This window comes from Phyllostomus hastatus, unplaced genomic scaffold (genome assembly GCF_019186645.2).
Source record: "Phyllostomus hastatus isolate PE091 unplaced genomic scaffold, TTU_PhHast_1.1 phas_contig_148, whole genome shotgun sequence".
NCBI lineage: Eukaryota > Metazoa > Chordata > Mammalia > Chiroptera > Phyllostomidae > Phyllostomus > Phyllostomus hastatus.
This window is the reverse complement of record NW_025333607.1, coordinates 17468436-17492412: the sequence shown is the minus strand read 5'-3', so window position 1 is coordinate 17492412 and position 23977 is coordinate 17468436. Positions and strand designations below refer to the sequence as shown.

At 40.1% G+C, this 23977-nt stretch overlaps 1 protein-coding gene across 1 annotated transcript in view; it reads right to left on the bottom strand.

Moving 5' to 3' along the window:
- Positions 1 to 23977, bottom strand: part of USH2A (usherin) — a 516227-nt gene that overhangs the window by 434642 nt on the left and 57608 nt on the right. The window contains exons 10-11 of the mRNA XM_045859450.1: positions 6878 to 7073; positions 3617 to 3747 (exon numbers count right to left, since the gene is read on the bottom strand). Coding sequence (XP_045715406.1) covers positions 3617 to 3747; positions 6878 to 7073 — 327 coding nt within the window. The remainder of the gene's footprint in view (positions 1 to 3616; positions 3748 to 6877; positions 7074 to 23977) is intronic.

Here is a 23977-nt window from a genome sequence, read left to right as displayed (position 1 = left end):
TTGAGGACATGGCTTAGTGTACAATTCCACCATGATTTAATAGATCTAACCTCCATGGCATGGAAAACTATGAAAACCGTTCAATATTAAGACCCATCTTAAAATTGTTCTGTCCGAGGACAGACCCACGTACACACAAAACCAGCCTCTGCTATCCATGCACCTCCGACAGACAGTGCGCTGGCAACTGCAGTGTTGAGAGTGGTGCCCAGACCACAGCAGCAGCGGCATCTGAAAACCTTCCCAAACAGAGACTCCCAGTCCCGCCTCCAGACTCCCAGAATCGGAATCTGCCTTTAAAAAGATATGTGACCCAGGCCGAAGTTATCTATTGCCTTGGCACCTCTATTTCTTTATCTGCAAAATGGGGATAATTAAGCTACCTTCACAGTAGGATTGTGTGGGGATAAAGTAGTCCTACATGGTACACATTGGGACCATCGAGCATACAGTGAGCATTATTATTTCAATGCATATTTTTTATATACTTGCCTATATCCATATGAATGAAATATGTAGTAAGTAAGTCCTAAGTCCCATGTTTGATTGTATAATATCAATAGAGAACCTCACCAATCCCCACAAAAAAGATATGAGACATTCACATGCACATTAACACTTGAGAAGCCTCGCTCTGCTGACTGCCTGTATCTTGACTGTTGCGGCTGAACCCTCGTGGTTCCCTTAGCTAGATCTCAGCGCATGGCGAAGTAAGAGAGAAAGAAAATAGGAGGGATGGACGGCATCCCAAACAGAAAAGCATCCCAACAACATTTCTGAAACGCCTTCTGCTAAAGCCAGGCCACATGCGAGGGATATTCTGTAAGTATCTGCACTTCATCCGCATCACCCGGGAAGGTGGACACGGCAGATACGCCACCGGGGACATCAGCTCATGCGTGACGGGCAGGGTCAGTGAAGGGGGCAGGCTGAGGCCAGACAGCACAGTGTCACCGTGGCATCCCTGCCTCCACGGGCTGTAACTGTGAGTCCACAGACCCTTCTCCAGGTACGGTGGGACACTTCTACAAATGTCCCCCAGGCCTGGGCTCCGGGGGTTTCCTCTGGGCGTCAGTCACCCGAGATTAGGAGAGGACTCAGGAGTGCTGACTTCCTAACTCGGGCACTGAGTCCAGAGGAAACAAGAACAAAGTACAGTGACACCTGAGAACTCACATTACTTATATTTATGTATCATATATGTACATGAAATGTGATGTACATATAACATGCATGCAGCCACAGCTGTCCGTAAGACGAATGGACCTATTTCCCAGTGTCACGAGTTTTCATCTGTTTTTGGCTCATGTACATCTTTTAGATCTGATGAAGGTAGTAAAAGCCCTTCCCTCCAAGACACATGAACAGATGGACAGACAGACAGACAGACCCATACCTACATACAATTGAAAGGTATAAATGGATGCCCTAAAATTCACCCATGGTGTCCTATGGGCCAAGGACCCTATATGAAAAACTCGATGATCATAACGACTCTCCTCCATTTCCTACTTTCCTGCTAATACCAATATTATTATTGCTTCATGCGTCATAACATTGGCATCAGTATTTTTAGGATGTAGTGACTCAGAATTACTTCATGCCATTCTCAAGATCTTGGCATTCGCGCGAGAAGACATTACAACGTTCTAATGGAAGAATAGGGCAAACATGCCATATCTTATGAGATTGGATGGAGTGTCCAATGACGACTGCCAAAGGGGAAGTTCACTTCCAGAGCACGGAGCGTGCAACACAGGCACCGGGGCCATTTGGGGCTGGCTCGGTTCCTAAGTTGTTATAACAAAATGAGACTTGAACAACTGCCTAATATTCTCGCATGCTAATATTATTAAGGACTGTGACTGAATTTTTAAAATGTCCTTGAATGCAATTTTACAGTTTATCATCCTGACACTGTTGACAACTGTTTAAGCATATATTCTGTTATCCTATTGAAAACAACAATACACATATTTTTTTAGAAATCTTCTGCAACATTATTTAGGCCAGGTGGACGTGACACTCTGTTTTCCCAGGTAATAATAACCTTTGTGTCATATAACTTTGTGTCTGTGCCTGGAGCATGAGAAAAGAATCAAAATCAAGGTAAAAGGTGAGTGTGGTGTAGAGCAAACCAACGTGGAGGCTCTGACGTCATTGTGTCGCCCTCAGATTCACATACGTGAGGCTCTCTGGCTTTGTATCAGTTTGCATGAAAATTCTATTTTTCTCCACTATGACTATTATCAAAAAGCAATTAGGAGGAGCAAAGGGTAAAAAAAAGGGTAACATTTTCAAGTAAATCTTTTGTTTTATTCATTTTAAACTAGACTTCTGCACTTGGAAAATATGGACAGAGAGAAGCATCCAAACACAATCTTTCTCCTCCCTCCCTCTACTCTTACTTTTGAGACCCAAGACCCCTTAAAGTGTCATTTCTTTTTTTCTTACTGTTGACTAACACTCCATTGAGCTGATAGGCTACGTTTTATTTATCCACCCATCAGGTGATTATTCTACACTTTGACAATGACGAGCAAAGGAGCTCTGAGTGTCCGTGAACAGCACTGTGCAACAACACACGTCTTCATGTCACTTGCATGTGTGCCTGGCAGTGAAAGTGCAGGGTGGTGTGCTGACTCTGTGTTTCACATGTTGAAGAAGAGCAGACTGCCCTGTGTGTAAAAGTGAGCACACAGTTGACATCCCCACTAGGTGTCCATGGGAATGCCAACGATCCCTGCGTACTCATTAATGCCGCTCATTATCTGTCTGTTCCCTGATAGCCATGCCAGTGAGTATGAGGTGGTATCTCATTGTGGTTTTCATTTGCATTTCTCTGAGGACTAATAACGTTGGAGATCTTTTCACATGCTTATTGGCCACTTGTATAGCTCCCTTGGAGAAGTATCTATTTAGATTCTTTAGCCATTTTTAATTGTATTGTCTTTGTATTATTGAGTTGTAAAGGTTCTTTATATATTCTGGAAACTAGTCTTATTGGATGTATGGTTTAAAAATTTTTCTCCCATTCTTTGGGTTGAGGTAGACTATATTGACCCAGGTTAGTTAGAATCTGTGGTCATGTGGGTCAAAAACTAATTTTTGTGATGCTGTAATAAAAATACCTAAAATTATAAATATCCATCATACCGTTAAGACAGACAGAAGGTTGAAATAAGAAATTTAGAAGCACAACTATCAAAAATCATCATTCAGATCTATGTGTACAATTTGGAAGGAAAATTGTTTTTGTTTAATACCATTTATTAGTATTAATTCTCCAACAATTCCAAGACACACATTCAATTTACTTTCCAGTGTACTTTGAACATCTGACCTTCCAATTGTTTAGACATTTGTAAGTAAAAATGAAAATGAGCCTTTCCTCTCTGCAAAGGACCACCCAGGTAACCTCACAGTTCATGTCCACAGTAAAGGTTGCTCAGAACACTCCTAAAGCAGCCTTCTCTGTGACATGCACGCACACACACACACACACACACACACACACGGCATCCTGAAACATGGAGGCCTCCATCCCAGAGTAGAACATGTCCCGAGTTAGCTCTTGCAAGGGAGCTGTTCTCTATCTCCCCTGCTGAGAACTCACCTGGTCACACGGGAGGCTGCTGTTCCTAGAGCCAGCTTTGTCGCAGCCACAGGGCCTGCACACATCCACGGCTGAGGGATCTGCCCCGACCGGCCGGAAAAAGTGCTCCTTACACAGCTCGCAGCTCCTTCCTGCGTCAGGGAAAGGTTATGCATTATGACTTCCAATTCATTAAAATCAGCCGCATAATTCAAAATTAAAGACTGTATTCCTTGGAGGGGATCCTATAATTTTCGGGACGTCCGTTTTAATGCACCTTTCATCTCTACCTGCCAATTTGGTGATCCGGAGCATATGAAACAGTGAACCTGTTACCGACCGTGCTCTACTTCATTACACTCCCATCTGCTTCACGATGCCACACTCCTAAACCCCGGGCTTTGTGAGGGCCCACACATTGGGAAAGAGTTTCTTTCTAAACTTAAAACTTGTCTTTGTTTTGAGGGCCAGGCACTTAAGTCTAAATCAAATGTGAGACATTTCTGTGTGTGTGTGTGTGTGTGTATGTGTGTGTGTGTGTGTGGTCAATGGTAGGTGCCCAGTGAGAAGCAACTTTGGAGGTAGCACTAGAAATATTTTTCTAGAACTAAATCTTGTAAAATAGGAGACTGCTCTTAATATAATTCCTTACTCTGCAGTTAACATAATGAAAGGCAAATGCTCCTGTAAGTGATTATGGCCATTATTTTTCATTGCAAGTATCAAATGAAATGTATTATATTTTAGATATAGCAAATAAATTTCATATGAAATATTAGAGTACTCTGACATATTAGAGTAATCAGGCAATTCCTATCGCTTACAATTTAGTAATCAGAAATGCATTATTAAGGGAAAATTTCTCATTACTGTGTGTGTATATTTATGTGTGTGTATATATACACATATTTATATTTATATATAAATAGTATGTGTGTACATGTATACATATTTATATGTATAAATATAAATATATATATAACCTAACTTACAGGCAGTTTCTAAAATAAACATAAGTAGTATATAGGACCGATTTGCCCTTTAAACAGGCATTCTGCTCAAATACTGCTCAAATTGGCCAAATAGTAGAAGACTATGGAAACGATCAAGTGAAAATTCACATTCCGATGGATATGGGCTGTGAACTAATTAAACTTTAAATGGACTTATAGCACGTCTAGAATATTTCCGTTTGCATAGGCTGATGACTCTCGAATTGATGCATCCAATCTAGGGATCTCTCTCTCAGACCGTCAGCCAGTCATCCTCGGGTGAGTACCGTGCCCCAAACACCGTACTAAGTGCCGAGCAGCACAGCAGGACGGGACAGATTTGTCAGCATCTGTGTTCATGCAGGTCAGAAATCAATGTTTGTGATGTCGTAATAACATTGCATAAGATGATAAAAAGTCCATTGTACTGTTAAGATAGAAGGGGGATTCGAATGGGAAATTTAGAAGCACAACTATAATTCCCATTTGGATCTATGTGTACGTGAGCCAGTGGGTAGGACGCGGGCTAACTAGATAACCACAGAAATAAATGCACAATGACCAGCTATGATACACATACGGTGCCACCAAAGCATATGGATGACACTGGTGTTTTCTGAGGCGTCACGAAAGGATTTCCCCAAGGAAGGAGGTTCAGAACTGTGCCCCACGGTCCACAGTAGCATCTCTCCTGGAAACACGCAGAGAGCATGCCCAGAACGGAACCTGCCGTCACCTCCCTCAGCTTGATCCACCCGTGTTATCCCGTCCCCATGGCTGACATCAGCGTTGACCCTGGTGCTCACACTGGAACATCGGGCAAGAGTCTTAACGCTTCTTCCTGCCCTCTACCTGGATGGGAAAATGCTGTCACCTCCTGTCCTAAATGTCTCTCCAACCACGCCACCTTGCATCTACTCTGGCGTCACTCTTCCCCTGGACAATGGCAGTCTCCCACGAACTGGTCCTCCCTGACCCGTCCACTCCCCACTTTATGACCAGATGGGTCTTTTAAAAGCATAAAACTTACTATGCTCCTGTCCTGTGTGAATTCCTTTGGGTAGAAGCCACGCTCTGTGCCGTGGTTTCCTGAGCCCTCTAAAATCTGGCCCCGGCCTTCCTTCCTTCCCAGCGTCTTTTGTTACAGCCAGCCGTCTGCACTTCCATCAGATCTTCAAGGGTTTCCATGTTTCTCTCTCCCCCAGGCCATCACAGCACCTGTTTCTCTTGCTGGAAACCTTTGCTCACCCCCCTAGTCCCCCTTCCTCTCATGCCTTCACCTGGGTGACCCCAACCGCACTCCCTACCTTGGCATTCATCAGACAGCTTTGTAATTGCTCCTTCCACGGTGAGCCTTTCCCACTACGTAACAATACACACAGAGACAGGAATCTTCATTATCATGTTAATCTTTATATTCCCAGCGCCTGGTCAAGTTCTTGTGTGGCATTTTAGGTCATCAGTGATTACCCAACAAACCCATTCAGGCTTCAGAGTAGCACACTTTCAGACCCACAGGACGGGAGCCAGTACGCTGCCCAAAGTCGAGGTTGTCTACTTCTGCTTTTAACACGCCAGCTCTTCAAAACACTGAGTGGTCTTAGAACAAGATTTTGACAAGCATCTCCTTATTTAATTTAGCATTTACAAAAGAATATTCCCAGATTACCAGAGTCCGTGCCAAATCTAAATGAATGTAAATATCTCTGCACGAGAATTCACATAGTGGACGATGAGGGTCACACAAGAAACTTATTTTAAGGATATTCTCAAACTAATTTTCAAACTAATAATTCCTGAGCTATCCGAAACATATTCATAGCTGAATCAAATGCTGTAAAAAAGAAACTTTTCCTGAAAGGATATAGTCAAAGCCTAGATTGCTATTTCTGAAAACTACCTAATAATCTGTGATCATGAAGATTTGATAAACCAGCTTTGTTTCTCAAACATAACAGTGTGAAAGCACTTCCTTAAACCAGACGGCAGTAACATGAGTTAAAATAACATGCATTGTACGCTGGAGCACGTGGGCCTCAAGGGCCAGCTCTGCCTCTGTTTCGATTGTTGCCTGCTGGTTACCTGCGAACTCAGCCTGTTTCAATTGTTGTCTACTGGTTACCTGCGAACTCAGTCTCTGTTTCCACTGTTATCTACTGGTTACCTGCGAACTCAGCCTCTGTTTCCACTGTGGTCTGCTGGTTACCTGCGAACTCAGCCTCTGTTTCCACTATTGTCTACTGGTTACCTGCGAACTCAGCCTCTCTTTCCACTGTGGCCTGCTGGTTACCTGTCGTGTTGTGCTCACAGTCATCGCAGACTCCTCCCCCGCCTCTGTGGTGCTCAGCCGGGAATGGGTCCACGGAGCGGTCGTAGTGGCAGCTTCTGGAGTGGCCGTTGCATTGACAAGGTTTGCAGTTGAAAGCGTGAATTTGATCTCCGGGGCGGAAAGGCTTGTCGTTATAAAGAGGCAGGCAGTGATCACACTGGAACAATAAAGTCATGTCAGAACAGTAGGTAAATATAAAGCTGTGAGCTGGAATTATTTTTTTTAATTTACATATCAGGCACTGGTACTAGCTGGAAAACTAATAACAACGAGTTAAAAGCCAGCACCTGTTACATTTTGAAAAGTGTTTTATGGATCAGAAATCGGCATGTTATAGGCATGGTAGTGGGAATGACCCGGTAAACTATGATCATGCAAAGTGATGTTCATAACCAATGTGAAAAGTTATGATGGTTCCGTGGCCTTTATATTTTTTTTGTCAAAACATTACAAACTTGACTTCCAGTTTTTGATCCCATAGGCGAAGAGCTTGGAAGCTGTCAGTCCACCATAATAACAAGTAAAAAGCCAAACAGACTGAAATATGAACAACCGTTCTTGGATTCCCTAAGGGGAGGACACAGAACAGAAAACAGAATCATACGAAATGCTCAGTTAACACCACGAAAACCAAACAGCTGCCCCCAGCACTGGAGAGACAGATGGCAAATACAGAGTCTCGGCTGCAGGTGCAGGAGGCTTCCTGGAGAAAACAGCGCAGGGACAGGAAAGCCAGAACTGATGCTGACACAGTGCTGGCAGTCCAGTAGGGACAGGCCAGAGCTGGGAACTCCACGCAGAAGCCTGAGAGGACCTGGTGGGGAGGGAGACTGCATGAATTTCACTCACTGTGTGCAGAGCAGAGAAGAAGCCGGGTAGAAAACAGGGTTGGAAAGCAGGGCGCTGGAAATACAGTTTACCGTGAAAAAGGCCGGGTCTAGAAGCACCAGGTCAAATGCCCATACATTCTTTGACTCTGCCTGAGCCCTTCCCGTGAGCAGATTTAACCAACCACAGACAGAAAACAGGATTTTCCATCTGTGATTGAGAAACTGCAGCTGGGAATGGGAAATAGTGTGTTCTAACCTGCGGTTAGTTGAAGGACAAAGTCTTAAATGAGCTTTTATTTTTTTTAGATCACAGGCATAAAGCAAATAATGTCGTCTTCATGGAAACACCAAAGGAAGGCTTCTGCTGGATTTGCTCCGCTGGCTCAGGTAGGCAACCTCCCAAACCCGAACAGCCGGCAGTTGCTTTGCAGAAGACAAACTGCATCTGTAATCAGTGTGACAAGGACCCCGGTTCCCATGTCATCACTTCCACTGACTTGTATGCAAGAAAATGTACCTGGAATAATAAAAACATCATCACAGGGGAGCAAAGTCATCGATAAGAATACTTCGAAATGACGTGAAAAAGAAATAGGTTTCAGGCATTGTCTTGTCGCAAAATTGTGCATGGGGCCCAAGTTTTGCAACAGGATAGAGTTTTTAAAAATTGGGAATGAGATTAATTGCATGGCTAATTGACCAAGGGAAGAGAATTGAATGAGCTCATTTCTCTCCTCCAAAGCCAGGAAGTCAGAAAGTGAGTTTTCATCTATTCCTTCATTTGTCCAACTGGAACCTGTGTCCCGCCCACTTTGGGCCACCAGGGATAGTTATAACCTTAACGACATCCGACTGCTCCTAGGAAGTGTTAGAGAAGGCCACCTCTGAACTTGTCGCCACAGATGATACAATTAACCAGAAATGAATTTGGCTCGTTGATTGCCCCTTGCTCCACTTGATAGGCTATATCCTCTAAATTGTATCATGGACCCATACATGTATGATCACAGAATCTGCTAATAATGGTTATCAATAATATAATGCATAGGAACAGTCTTAAATATTGCTTGGTGTTGCTTGAACTGAAGATCAATGCCCCAGTTGGATTTTTCCTTTTTCCTTTTCATCTCTTCCTTCCGCTGTTGCTCATCTGCTAACTTCCAGATTTTGAACATATACTATGTGCCAGGCTCTAGGTTGGGAATTATGGACATGTTTTCACTTATCTTCAGATCATTTTGGATCAATAATCATTCAGACATTCAGTTGTCTTCCTTTTAGAGATGAAAAAAACGAATATACAGGGTAAAGCAGACTCAGGACTTACTCTTGAATGATGTTGTTCGTATTACTTAACCTCTTTTCGCCCCAGTTTCTACTCTAATTGTAAAGTAGCAGCAGACAATGTTTACTGAGGGCTGACCACGTGACAGGTGCTTCACTGAGCACATGGTCTTTACAATAACCCTATGAGTCAGATACAGTTACCCCAGTGTTATAGATGAGGAAAACAAGGCATAAGGAGCTAGAATTAATTTTATGAGAACACAGGGATGGCATATCAAGAAAGAGAAATTAGATATGGAATACTATATGACCCAAAGCCTAGCGGGGGCGTCCAACCTTTTGGCATCTCTGGGCCACGCTGGAAGAAGAAGAGTTGTCTCGGGTCACACATTAAATACACAAACACTGACAAAAACAGAAGAATCTCATAATATTCTGAGTAAATCTGTGATTTTGTATTGGGCCGAATTCATAGCCATCCTGGGCCACAGTCTGGACACCCCTGGCCTAGAGGATTCAATAAAATAATCCATTTTAAACGCTTTCTCCAGTGCCCAGCACATATGAAGTAAACACCTCATGTTCCTTCCCACAGTCCGTGGCAGGACCAGTAATTGAATGAAGATGTCTGATTCAAGCCTCTGCCGAATCGTGAACTGGTGATTATATAAAATAAATTTGATCCACAAATGAGAGAAAACTTGAAGAGGTCGATTACCCACCTTAAACATCCTTTTGGGCTGCGACCCATAGTTGATAATCTTCCAATGATTGCTACATCTTCCTTTATGAGAATGAGTTTTGTTTTATATTTGGAAGTGCCCCCTTGAAAATCACCTAATTGCAGCCAATTCTGAAGTCTCGATATAAACATCACCCTGTTTCTTCATTGTTCCCTTTGTATCCCCTCTCTAAATTCCCTCAGGAATGATTTCTTTGAATATGACTATCACCATTATGTGTGAATTTTCAGTTAACGGCTTAGCAGTTGTCTATTAAGCTCCTACTGTGTGGATGGTACAAAAAAGCATAGAAGTCAATAATGTGCATTTTCTGGAAGACACTCGTAAGTAAATAAATTATTTCAGTTCAAAGTGACAGGAGCGAGGTCTAGGTATCGATAGAGCAGAGAAGGGGGGAACAGAGAAGGGGGACAGAGAAGGGGGGTAGCCATCCCAGCCCAAACAGTTGACAGGTTGTGTGATTCCAGAAATCTATCCATTTCTTCTAAGTTTACCTGGTTGGTCGACATATAATTGTGCCTAATAGTTTTGTAGAATCCTTTTTATTTCTGTGGTATCAGTTATAATGTCTTCTCTCTCAATTCTAATTACATTTCTTTGAATCTTTCCTATTTTTTGTCTATCTAAATGTTTATCAGCTTTAAGGAGTTAATAAGAATCCTTTCCAAACCCTTCTCAGTTGAAGAGCAGTGAACATTTCCAAATTCATTCTACTAGGCCAGCATTAAAGGCCAGACAAACACACCATGGAAAGATTTTTTACAAGAGTGAAGAAAAGGGTACCTGTTAAATGCCCCAAAGGGAATGGTTTGAAGATGCCACATCTTCAAAGAAACAGAATACAAGATATGGAAATAAAAATGTGAAAAGATATCTATAACATAGTTTAAATTTAAAAATCAAGTTAAAAATGATATGTAGAGTATAATCTCATTTTCCAGATAAAGATAGATTCATCTATGGATACGGACACAGAGCTACAACTTTGAGAAGATAGAGACAGATAACATCAATTCACTTAGAATAACAATAATAAAATATCTGAAGGGACAGAACCTAGAGAGTATTCGCTGAGATTATCTATGGGTGGTAGAGTTAGAGATGACTTTTACTTTTTATGACTTTATTTTTTCCACAGTGTGCATTTATTACTATTGCATTAAAATGGAGGGCAAATAAAACGGAACTGCATGGGCGGATACAAGGAAGCTATGCATCATTTACATGTAACATTCCACTAAGAAAACTAAGAAAATTAAAATGATTGTTTAAATTACACACGGATCAGTAAGATACTACAGAGAAAATGATGCTCTTTTCCAACACAATGTAGGCTGCGGGTTTACAAATTACCAAGAAACACAGTATGATTTTTAAAAGATAATAAAATCAAAAAATGTGATTAATATATAGAAGCGAGGATTTTGAGAGATGACAGACTAAACTTCTGTTGTGAAATCTGACTTAAAACATGCAGAACTAAATGACACAGTGACATATCTCGGCTTTTGATCACAAGGATGATGCTATAATAGTATTGTTTGGTGTAGTTCACAAAGAGTATGAAAGAGAAGGGACACTTTGTAGTCTATCCTTTGATTATAAAATTAGTGAAACTCCTCATAATGTTCTCCAGGTCCCTCCACGGTGTCACAAATAAGATACGCCAGTTAGAGAAAAACAAGTACCAAATGATTTCACTTACATGTGGGATCTAATGAACAAAATAAAGTAAGAAACAAAATGAAAACAGACTCATAGATACGGAGATCAGCCTGACAGCTGTCAGACAAGAGCTTGGTGCTGACCAGAGGGAAAGCGGGGTGGGGGGAGGTGGAGAGAGTAAAGGGGGGATAAATGGTGACGGACAGAGACTTGACTTGGGGTGAACACACAATACAGTGTACAAATGATGTGTTATAGAAGTGTACACCTGAAGCCTATATATGTTATTCACCAATGTCACCCAAATAAATTCAGTAGAAAAAAATTTTTAAAAATCACCTGATTGCAGAAGAAAGATAACTTACATTTCTTCCTCCAAAAAAATTAATGAAACTTACATTTTGGTCTTACATGTATGTTTCTCTACAATTCCCTTTAGACAATACAAGGAGCACCACGACAAAGGGGAGGAACTATGAGTCAACTTTGAGTAAATCATGATTTTTAAATCACAGACACTAGGAATCATTTTTGACTTCTTACATTTTTTTTTTACTGTATAAATGGTTTTTAAAGTTTAAATTTAGCAATATTGTACCTTTATGCCATTTGAGAACCAGATGCTTTTCTACCTAATGTTTTCCCAATATCCAGTTGATCATTTGTCACTTTTAATTCTGCTTCAGTTTCTTCTGTACTAGTTGGTTTCCCCCCATATGTCCCTGGGTGCTTAAATCATAAGATTATACAATAGCTATATCAGGGTTGAGGACTTTATTCTTTATTTTTTAAAGGATTTTACTTATTTATTTTTAGGGAGAAGGGAAAGGAGGGAGAAAGAGAGGGAGAGAGACACTGATCCATGAGAGACACAGGGTTTGGTAGCTCCTCACATGCCCTCAACTGGGGGACCCGGGATACAGTCCAGGCATGTGCCCTGAGAGGGTATCGAACCGGTAACCTTTTGGTTCACAATCCAGTGCTCAGTTCACTGAGCCATACCAGCCAGGGTTATTTTATTTTATTTTTAGAGAGAGGAAAGGTAGGGAGAAAGACAGGGAGAGGAACATGGATATGAGAGAGAAACATCAGTTGGTTGCCTCTTGTATGCCCCTACTAAGACCAATCCTGCAACCCAGGCATGTGCTCTGACTGGTAATTGAGCTGGCAACCCTCTGCTTTGTGGGACAACACCTGACCCATGAGCCACACAGGTCAGGGCAGGGTGAGGGCTTTCTTCACTGACTCATTTAACTGCTATCATTTTGATAGCTTTTTAAAGGCTGCTAGTCCCCTCCACTAAAAGGGAGCCAAATACTTGGACATATTCAGGAAGAAAAATTACAGAATCTAGAAGATGCTATGACATTTATTTTATTGCATTACAGTCTAATAGTACACAGTGAGATTTCTCTCTACAAATCATTAAACTGGAATAAAGTATCCTTTTGTTATTCTTACGGACTAGCAAAGACAATCTATCAAAGATAAAGCATGGAACCAAAAATATTTTTATCAACTCTACCCTTATCAGTCTCAATCTTGATCCATTATTTCCTAATACCTTCAAATTTACAGAGAAATTACAAACTTACATATAGGGAAATTTAAAGAAATGTACAGCAGTCCCTCATCCATTCCGTCATTTATCTAGCAATCTTCAATGCTCATTATGCATCTTTCAAAGAAGGAATAAGAAAATGTTCTCTTAGCCAGACAGTCCGTGGGAAGATGAGCTCTTCCTGCAAGCCACTCACTTGGGTGCGCAGCAGACTCAACAAAGCAACAGACTCAATGCCCTTTGAAAGGTCAAGTTCCTAATGATGACCATGAGTCATCAAAACAACTTGTCATAGATAAAAAAACAAACAAACAAACCACAGAACAATCCTGTTTTGAATGATTTAAAAAATGGGTGAAACTATTTTAAATGTTCATTCACAGACAATCATATCTGGAAACCTTACAAGAAGTAGTTAATTCCTGAATAGTAAATAGTGAAATAACAGAAATGTTTTCCAAGGTCTAGAACATTCCATACAGTCTAAAATTGTAGGGGCACAAAGGACAATCATGGGTGCTGCCTTATTAAGCATTTATAGATAAAATTGCATTTTATCTATAGATTTTTTTCACTTTTTCTTTTTTCTTAATTGAATTTATTGGGGTGACATTGGTTATGTAGGTTTCAATGCTATGGCACATCATCTGCACGTCACATTGTGTGCTTACCACCCGAAGTTAAATCTCCGTCTGTCACCATATATCTGACCCCCCTTTATGCTTTACTGTACCCACTGCCCCCTTTCTCACCGGTCACTACCAAAGTGTTGTCTCTAAGTTTTGGTTTCTTGGTCTTGTTTGTTCACTTATTGTTCTCAGTTATACATCCCACATAGGACGGAAGTCCTACGGTTTTTCACCTTTTCTGTTTGACTTACTTCACTTAGCCTGATATTCTCAAGGTCCATCCATGTTGTCGCCAAGGGCTGTGTTTCACCTCTTCCGATGGCTGAGCACTATTCCATTGTACGTGCGTATCACGTCTTCTTTACCCGGCCATGCCTATAGTTTTTAAGTCACTGTACATATCATAGCCTACTTAATAGTTCATTTACTTATGTGTTGTCTGTATTAGACTTTGAGCTTCCAGCCTGAAACATTGCAATTGTTAAATAAATGTTTCCTGAGTGAATCAATGAAGAACTACGTATAAAAGAGTAAGTCAATGAATAAACGAGAGCTCATTTCTATCGGTCAATTCATGTCCTTCATCCAAAACGACGAACACTCTTTCTTCTTCTACCCTTAACAGCAGAATGCCTACAGATGTCTCTGTGTAGACATTGCTACTCACACAGTGAGATTAGCTAAGGCACACGGTGTCAGGCTGTGGGCTTTGTATCTATTAGCTGAACTAAATCTTTCCAACAACCTTCGAAGTAGGAGTTATTATTACCTCCGCCTGACAGATGAGAAAACTGAAGAATAGGAGAGAACTTGAATAGTTTTCTGAAGTCACCCACTAGAATGTCAATTAGTATACACTAGAATGTAAAAACGTCCAGGAACAGCCATGAGTGGTTTTTGTTCATTGCAAATAGCCCCAGGGCTTAGAGGAAGCCCTAACACATAGCAGGTGCTCGACTTACATGAATCTATGGAGAAAGCCCTTACACGTAATCAGCCTGTGGCTATACTGGCTGAGGGATAGAAAATGGTCAAAGATGCTCTGGAGGAAGGGCAGTGTTGTCCGGAGAAGCCTGGGGCATGGAATTCACTGCCCCGCCCCCAAACTCCTACCCAGCTGGGAAATTCAACCCCCATCTCTGTGGAAAGGAGAGGAAGGTGATGTGTTTCAAAGTAAGACTTTCTGAAATGCTTACTTTTTAGAGATTGCTATAGTACTACTCACCGTGCTAAAAGAGGCAATTTGCTCCACTACTCCCCAGTGGCCTAAATGAATTAGAGATCTTCTGAAACTCTGCACATTACTCCTTTCTCATCGGTAGATGCCAGGCCAGTATGTTGGAAGTTTTACGAACCTAAATCTCTAATGATAATAACTGTCCTCGGGCTCTATTCACAGCTTCCTCTTTTCCTTTGGATGTAGCAATTCAGTTGTTACCCCAAATGATGCCACTTCTGTGCAATTTCTTTTGTGTGCTAGGTGGAGAAATCTTATGAGCATAAGAACTTCAGGGTACTCCTGTAACTATTTTTTCCAATAGAAATGTCCCTATGTGGCTCTATTGTTCTAATCACAGAGGTACTGTTAGACAAACTATTGATAGGTAATGTATTATTAATGATAGATCGCTGTGCGTGTATGTGTCGGGGGTGGGATGTGGGGAAGGGGAGCAAAACTTCCAACTGCAAAGAGAATCTAGACAGAAAATTCCTCAATGCTTTGCACGTGACAGGTGGTCAGTATGTCTGATGAACACATGTTTGATTGGCCTAATAGACTGTGTACACTCATGACATGTCACAGGACTCTACGTCCGTGTGTCTAGCATTTAAATGAACAGTAACATTAAAAGTTGAAAGGTAAATGCAATATTTTCCTGCAGGTTTTTACCTGTGGGTTACCCTGTGGTCTCAATCAGCAAAAGCAAAACGACGACTAAGCTTCGCCAGTGCAAACACAGAAATGCGCATGTCCTGGTGGTCTCTGAGCTGCTGCCCCTGCGCTGAGGCTTCGAGTGGGTGTGTGGGCAAGTGAGACGCTGTGTGGGCCCCTCAAAGGGAGCGCCCCTCTCCCCAGAGCCTCTCATTCCACTCGGACACGATCTCCACTAGTTTTCACAGCCACATGCTGTGGGGATGCCCATCCTGGTGCTGGTGTCCCATGCAGTGGGGTCCAGTGTGTAGCTTGGAACCCCTTGCTCCTCAGCGTCTCCCCTCCCCCAGCAGCTGAAATATCCTTCCTGATTCTTCTTTGCCAGACCCTGGGGGTGGGACCTGCCCGTTTCACTTCTTTACCTCTCCTACCATTCTCTCTACTTGGCTTCTTGTTATTTCCCTGGTTACAGGACTCCTCTTCAGTTAGTCTCCAAGTCATCCTCCGAAACGGTTATTCTATAAGCTAGCTGTCGTGTCAATGTGGCTGTGGGGGGACGTGAGCACGGTGCACACCTACTCTTCCATCTTCACCTGAAGTCCCATGAGACCATTTTATAGGGGAAATGTTATCCACAGTCGTTTGAGTACCAGATTACTAAATTTTAAAAATCCTTTCATCAGTATAGCTGCATTTAAATGTTTCTCTTAAGACTTCAAGTGTCAGTGATATTTATATTATTTAATTAGAAATTATCAGCCTGCATAATTTGTTTGCACTAAAGTCATCTCCATTTATTATAGTAATTTGTGTCTGCCAGGGAATCTTTTTGATTTTCTCAAAGGAAAGTCCTTCGATATTTTCAAAATTCTTGCATCTGTAATCAAGACGTTATGGCTGCACTCGGGCTAATGCTCCAGGCACAGAAGGCATTTCACAAATACCTGTTGCGGGAAGCTAGCAAATGATCAGCCTTCACGTTAGACCTATAGAGATACACAGTAATGCAGTCACCTCTATTCGGTCTTGACTGCATACTTACCATAGATGATATGTTCCTAGAAAAAAAATACACTTTATCCTACATTTGGAAAATTATACTGTACTATTTAAGACTGCAAAGTGTATAAATATTACAAAAGCAAACAGTTACACTCTTCTATTCACTATTTGACTTAAAAGAATACACAGCCATCCTGGCTGGCATAGCTCAGTGGATTGAGTGCGGGCTGCGAACCAAAGTGTCGCAGGTTCGATTCCCAGTCAGGGTACATGCCTGGGTTGCAGGCCATGACCCCCAGCAACCACACATTGATATTTCTCTCTCTCTATCTCTATCTCCCTCCCTTCCCTCTCTAAAAAAATAAATAAATAAAATCTTAAAAAAAAAAGAATACATAGCCATATATATTCTACCTCACCAGCAACACTGTATACTACTAGTGTACTAGTAGTACACTTTACTACTAGTAAATTATTACTACTAGTAGTAATTTATTACTAAATTACCTGAATTTAGTAATACTTGCAAATATTTTTTTTAACATTTAGATTTTTTATTATGGGTTACTTAGGGTCAGCATTATTTTGCAGGTTTTTACATTTTACATAAATGACACACACTGCATGTGTTAGTGTACAACGAGCCTTTGGCACTCAGCTGTTTGAGAACTCATTCATGTCGAGGTACTAGGTCTACTCATTGAGACCCACTGCTGTTAAGCAGTTCATTTAAATATATGCAAATCATGCTTCCCCAGGGGTGGGTCCTTCCATCCCCAGGGCAGGAGTTCTCAATAATCCACACCCTTGTCAGCAATGGAAATGTTCAGTTTAAAAAAACTTTGCCGAGCTCACGGGTATAAAATGTTACAGCTTTGATTGCTGGCAACCCATAAAATTACAAATGTTATCACATGGCTATTGTCCATTTGAGTTGCTACTTCTGGCCTCTTCTGAGAACTACCTGTCCACTGGGTCTTCTTTTCAATTAATCTCATTTGAAAGTTCCCTTTATCTTGTGGATAGTCAGAAGACAGATCTCCAGGTCATATGGTAACTCTATTCTTAATTTTCTGAGGAACCTCCAGGCCGTTTTCCATAGTGACTGTACCAAGCACTGTGTGAGGGTTTTTTCTCCACATTCTCTCCAACGCTTGCCATTTTTTTGTCTTGTTTGACAATAACCTTTCTAACAGGTGTGAAGTAGTATCTCATTGTGGTTTGGATTTGCATTTCAAATACAACTAGTGGCATTGAGCATCTTTTTATGTATCTGGTGGCCATCTGCAAGTCTTCTTTGGAAAATTATCTATTTAGCTCCTTTGGTCATTTTTTAATTAGATTCTTTTTTGTTAAGTTGTATGAGTTCTTTACATATTTCGGATACCAGCCCCTTATGGGAGGCACATTTGCAACATCTTCTCCCAGGTGACCTTTGATGATTTCTTTTGCTGTGCAGAAACTTCTCATTTTGGTGTAATCTAATTCATCTGTTTTTCTTTTACTTCTTTTAGCTTTGGGGTCAAGCCCACAAAAATCCCTCTGAGACCAAAGTTCATAAGTGTAGGGCTTATGTTTTCTCTATTGTTGCATGTCTTAGAGTCTAGTTGTCAATCCACATTCAGCACGTTTTCATGCGTAGTGTCAGATAATATAGTTAGCTTAGCTCGAGGTTTATTGATTTTGTTGATCTTTTCAAATAGTCAGTTTGGTTTTGTTGATTTTCTCTATTAATTTCCTGATTTCAGTTTCATTTATAGCTGCTTAAAAAAGTATTATCTTTCTTCTTCTTGCTTTGGATATAACTTATTACTTTTCTTCTAGTTTCCTAAAGTAGACATTTAGATTACTGATTTTAGATCTTTCTTATTTTCTACTACATCAGTTTAATGTTATGAATTCCCCCCTAAGCATTGCAAACTTTCATTGCATTGCAAATTTCACAGGTTGTAGTTTCATTTTCATGTAGTTAAAAATATTTTTAAATTTCTCTGGAGAATCCAATTTTGACTCATGCATTATTTAGAAGTGTTTTGTTTAATTGTTTAATCTTCATACGCAGGGCGGGCATCTGTGCTTGCACATTCTCTCCTCCTGTCCTTGGAGCCCACGGCTTGTTGATCCACGTTGTTTTAACGCTCCCGCTCTGATCATCCAAGCATCCCTCCCCATCTGAGTCTGGGTCTTATGTTTACTCCATCTCTTTAAACTGCACTTTTGGTCTTTTTGCATGCTTTTTTGTGTGTTTTTTTTTAAAGCTGAACATGATGTACTGGGTACAAGGGACTCCAGAAAAATGGGCTGTTAGTGACACTGAGTTACAGCAGAGGGGAAGGTCCATGGACAAACCATCACATCTGTTCTAATGAATGTGTGGCAGGCTGGGTATTGCCTTTCCCTTTAATTTCATTTTCAATGCCCACATTAGTGTTGTCTTGCTGTTTTTGCACTCTCCCTACATGTAACATTATTAATAGTTTATAGTTTATTATTAAATAATATTGTTTAACAGTTTATATATTTGCTGGTTTATTTGCTCACAATTCCTCCTTGCATATCAGGCCTTTTTTTTTCCTGGGATTGTTATATTTAGTCATGGGTATATATCATTATTATTATCATTATATATGTATTATAGGTATAAAAATTATAAAGGATATATCTATATCCTTTAGTAAGAGTTGACTGGCGTTAGACAAAAAAATGCATTTTTTCCTCCCTTGCTTTTAACTGATAGTCTAGCTACAAATAGAATATTCTAGGTTTGGGTGGTTACTTTCTTTCTGCACTTCAAAGGTAATAGTTCACAATATTCCATTGTAGCTTGAGAAACCTAATACCATGATTTCTTAAAAATTCAGGTCTATAAAAGATTTGGCTTTTTCTCTCTGGCTATTTTTAGGATCTACTCTTGGTCTTTGGTGATCAGCAGAATTATTATGTCTTGCCTACATATGTATTTATTTCTCTAAGTCTACTTAGAATTCCAAAGAATCAAGTCATTCCTCAATTTTGGAAAATCCTTTACCATTAACGCTTACCATATCATTTTTCGTTATTTGTCTATTTTCATTATCTCTATTTGCTACTTGTATAAATCTGTCTCAATACATCCCCATGCTCTCAACCTCCTTTTAATGTTTTTAACTTACATTTTAAATGCACTTATGTACATCTCTCTCTCAGGGAAATTACTAGTGCAAGTGTTTTTCTAAGATTAATAATATCACCATGTGTCAGAGATTAAATGAAATGCTTGACCTTGACTTACTAAATGTACATCTAATGTAGAATCTATAATATGAACTGCCTGAGTGATAGTAATAAAAATGAGTTCATCAGTATTACAAAACTTATACTATAAAATGAAAAACATTTAGAGTGAAAGCGTTCTGGGAGCAAAGAGAAAACAGAAGCAGTAACGCTCGATGTGTTGTAACAATATGACACAAGTTAGTCAGGGTGAGTCATACTTACAGACTTCGGTGCTCTGAAGGAACACACTCTTTATATAACAGGAAACATTCATTTACATAATAAGCAGCATAGAGTGTGATGTTCCCCCATCCAATTACCGAATGGTAGGAAGGTTTATTATATAAAATGTTTTAAGCTGGCTCGGCTATTCATAATCCTAACAAAAATGCACATTGATAGTTCGATTGTAGTTAATTCATAAAAGCCATGATGAATGTTGGAAAAGGGTCACAAATCAGAGCCAAAGAATAAGAGAAGTCTTCGTGGTTACTAATAAATTGCTCTGCGAACACTTGGCCACCCTTGCAGGTAATGATGTCACAAAATGATGAAAGAATAGCTAAGCAGCCAACAAAGTGTGCGTGCTTGGCAGAGGCACGGATCATTGCATCACTCCTGGCTTAGAGCTGCTGGAAGGGGAAGATGGCTGTTAAAGGAAAACGAAAAACCCTAAGGATGCAAGTTTCAGTGGAAGATCGTTCGCTTAAAGCTAGATTCTATCCACACTTGAAGTCTTAGCACGGGTAGAGAAAGCACTCAGGAAGAGACAGGTGTGGCATAGCTACAGGACCATGCTGGTGGACATGGACGACACACGCCCAAGCTCCCACTTCTTGCGGCCTGTGTTTGTGAACTTGACTCAGGCTTCTCAACAGTTACAATGGGTCTTCTGAGTAGATGGACCAGAGGCCCTGTATTTCAATAAAGCTACTAGCACAACTAGTTAGGAAATGATCTGAAAAACAGCAAGGGAAGTAGAAGGGAGGGATTGGGAAGTCTGTGTACCAAAAAAAGACAGATCGAACAGCCCCGTGATCTAAAATGTTGTATCATGGCAGAACTATTTATAGTGATGGGAAGCAGATTTGTGGTTTCTCGGGACCAAGGGAGGAGGGAAACGGTAACAGCCAAAGAGCGTGTGAGAGTGTTAGGGGAAAGGGGGACAGACACTCTATGTCTGGGTGAGGATGGTGGCCACACGAGATTACACATTTGCCAAAACTCATCAATCTGTACATTTTAAATGGGTGCATTTTATTGTATGCAAATCACACTTCAGGAAAGTTGATTTATAAAGTACTTTTATAGGATGTTAACATGGGTTAAATTGGGTAAAGGGTACAGGAAATCTCTTTTGTATTATTTCTTACAATTGGATATGAATTTGCAATTATCTCAAAATAAAATTTGCATAAATTCTAAAATCCAGGTATACATAACAGTGATGTGTTATCCTCCCCAAATTAATGTAATCATAAAAAATTTTTTAATCATTCCTATCAAGTGATTCATGCAACTTCAATACCATGTAATCCTGAATTCTACTTTGAAATGTTCAACTCTGCTTGAAAGTTATTAAATAGTATCTACTCTTCTGGGATTTGTTTTGGTCTAAATTAATCCTAAAATGGAATCAGTAAGTTAATTATTCACTGCTTTAGTCATTTCTGAGAAAGGAATGTAGCAAATATTCTAAAATTATTCTCTATTAATGAAACACGCCATTGTTATTTATGATACACATCACACATCAACATCAAGGCCTTAAAGAAAGTATTAGAAAAAAGTATGTGTGGCTTGAAATTCATCTCAGGATCAGAGAGGTCTTTGGTAATAGATTTTTAATGGATGTTTTGGTTATTTGTTTTTTTTTTAAAATTTTATGACTGGTGGAAGTAATAGCATTTACCAATGGGGCTGCAAAACAGACAGACAGGCCTTAACTATTCCTAGAGTAACGACCCGTATGTTCTAGTTACTAGAGTAAGTTTCACTCTATTACTAAGTTTTGCTTTTAAAGGTTCATAAGCTCACATGTCTCCAAAAGCCAGGTAGTTAACATAAATAAGGACCCCCAGATATGAGGCTATGGGTGGTGGCACCTGTGGTACCAACCTGAATAGTGATGCTGCTCTTAAGGGAGTGAGTGGGACCCTGAGTGAGCTCATCGTTGCCATGGGGCATCATGGACACAGGGTCACACTATTTCCTGATTAAGAGAAGCCATAGATAGAGAGAGAGGTGGGGGGAGAGGTGAAAACTCTTCTTGCAAATTAACGAAGAACTTTAAAACCAGTTGGTGACATCAACTTGACCAACAACTAAAGAACTCTTCATACAGAAAATTCCCTGGAATGGCTATGTCTATGAACTTGCTCCTGAAGTCATCCTTCTCCTGCTTTCTCCCGACTTCATTCATTTCACTTTGGCTGAAAACACTTTCTCTTAGGGCTGACAATTGCCGAGAACTGGCATATTCTCAAGGCTTACGTTTTCGTCTGTTTGCCAAATGGCTGTAATGTAATTCACAAAAGCCCTGTTTATTGAGTAATATTATTAATGGCTAGCATAATACTGTGAAATTGAAGACATTCTTTTTTGGATTATGTCCAGATCTTTAAAAAGAACATTGGTTCCAACAGGAAATGAATGGCTTATCTTAAAACATTCTTTTAAAAAGAAGGACAATGTAAAAAGCACTTGAATAAGGGTATTTTCAAATGATTGTAACACAACTTTTTTCAGATACATTAAGTCCCCCATGTATTAAAATACTTCAAATGATAAAAAGAGAATGCCATGTTTATGGATGTTTTGTAAAATCATTTTTCATTTTCAACACCTTGTTGAAAATATAGGACTGAGAAATCATTCAACTTAACAGTCTATTGACTTTTTCCCTTCAGCTGCATTTGCCAAATTTTGCTAAAGTGGAAGATATTTGTTGCTTTTATATTTATGGCTAAATTCATAAATTATCAAAATAGGTCAAACAGGCAAAATAACAAAAAAGTCAACTTTGTATTTTCGAAAGGCACTTCATGTCTACATAAGAAGCATTCAAATGTATGCTCCACCTAAATTAGAGTTAATTATTTCACTAGTTTATAATCTAACAGTCACCACCTGAGACCAGGCCTGAAAATCCCATCATGACTTCTGAAACCAATCGTCAGCTTTGACTCATTTAATGGCTCTATTTTTAAGGGGAAGCATGAAATCATCCAAGAATCATAAAATATTAATCACTTAAATGTGAGCAATTAAAAAGGGAGAACAGAGACAAAATGGGACGAGGCACCAAGAGGAAGAGAGGGGGTGGGTGGGGGTTGGGGCTGGGTGGCCACCAACTAGTCAAAATAAAACACAAGAAACTAAGAAAAGAACATATTGTTATCAAACTATTAGCTCATTTTAGATTTACTTTTAATCATAGCTGACATACAATATTATACTAGTTTTAGGGGTACAACGTACTACTGAGACATGTAACTTACAAAGTGACCACCCTAATAAGTCTCAGACTCCCTGGTGCTATACACCGTTGCTAACAAATGTAGTGACCACATTCCCGATGCTGTACGTTATTTCCTGTGCCTATTTTCGTAACTGGCAATTGGTACTTTTTAAATCCCTTCTTCTTTCTCATCCATTCCTCTCAATCTCCTCTCCAATCTGGTAACTGTCAACTTGTTCTCCCTGTATCTGTGAGTTTATTTCAGTTTTGTTTGTTCATTTATTCTGTTTTATTTTTCAGACTCCACATACTAGAGAAATCATACAACATTTGTCTAACTGTTTGACTTATTTCACTTAACCTAATACCCTCTAGGTCCACGCAGGTTGTCACAAATGGCAAGATTTTATTCTTTTTCATAGCTGAGTAGTATTCCCTTGCACGAATGTGCTGCTGCTTTATCATTCACCTACTAAAGCGCACTTGGTTGCTTTCCATGCCCTGGCTACTGTAAATAACGCCACACTGCACATAGGGGCACACATATCTTTTCAAAATCATGCTTTACATGTCTTCATATTAATATATTAAAATTGCAGAGTTATATAATAGTTCTAGTTTTAATTTTTTGAGAAGCCTCCCGCTGTTTTCTATAATTGTTACACTATTTACAATCCCACCAACACCGCATGAGGGTCCCCTTTTTTCCAATCCCTGACCAATGCTTTTGTTTTTTATTTATGGATAACAGCCCTT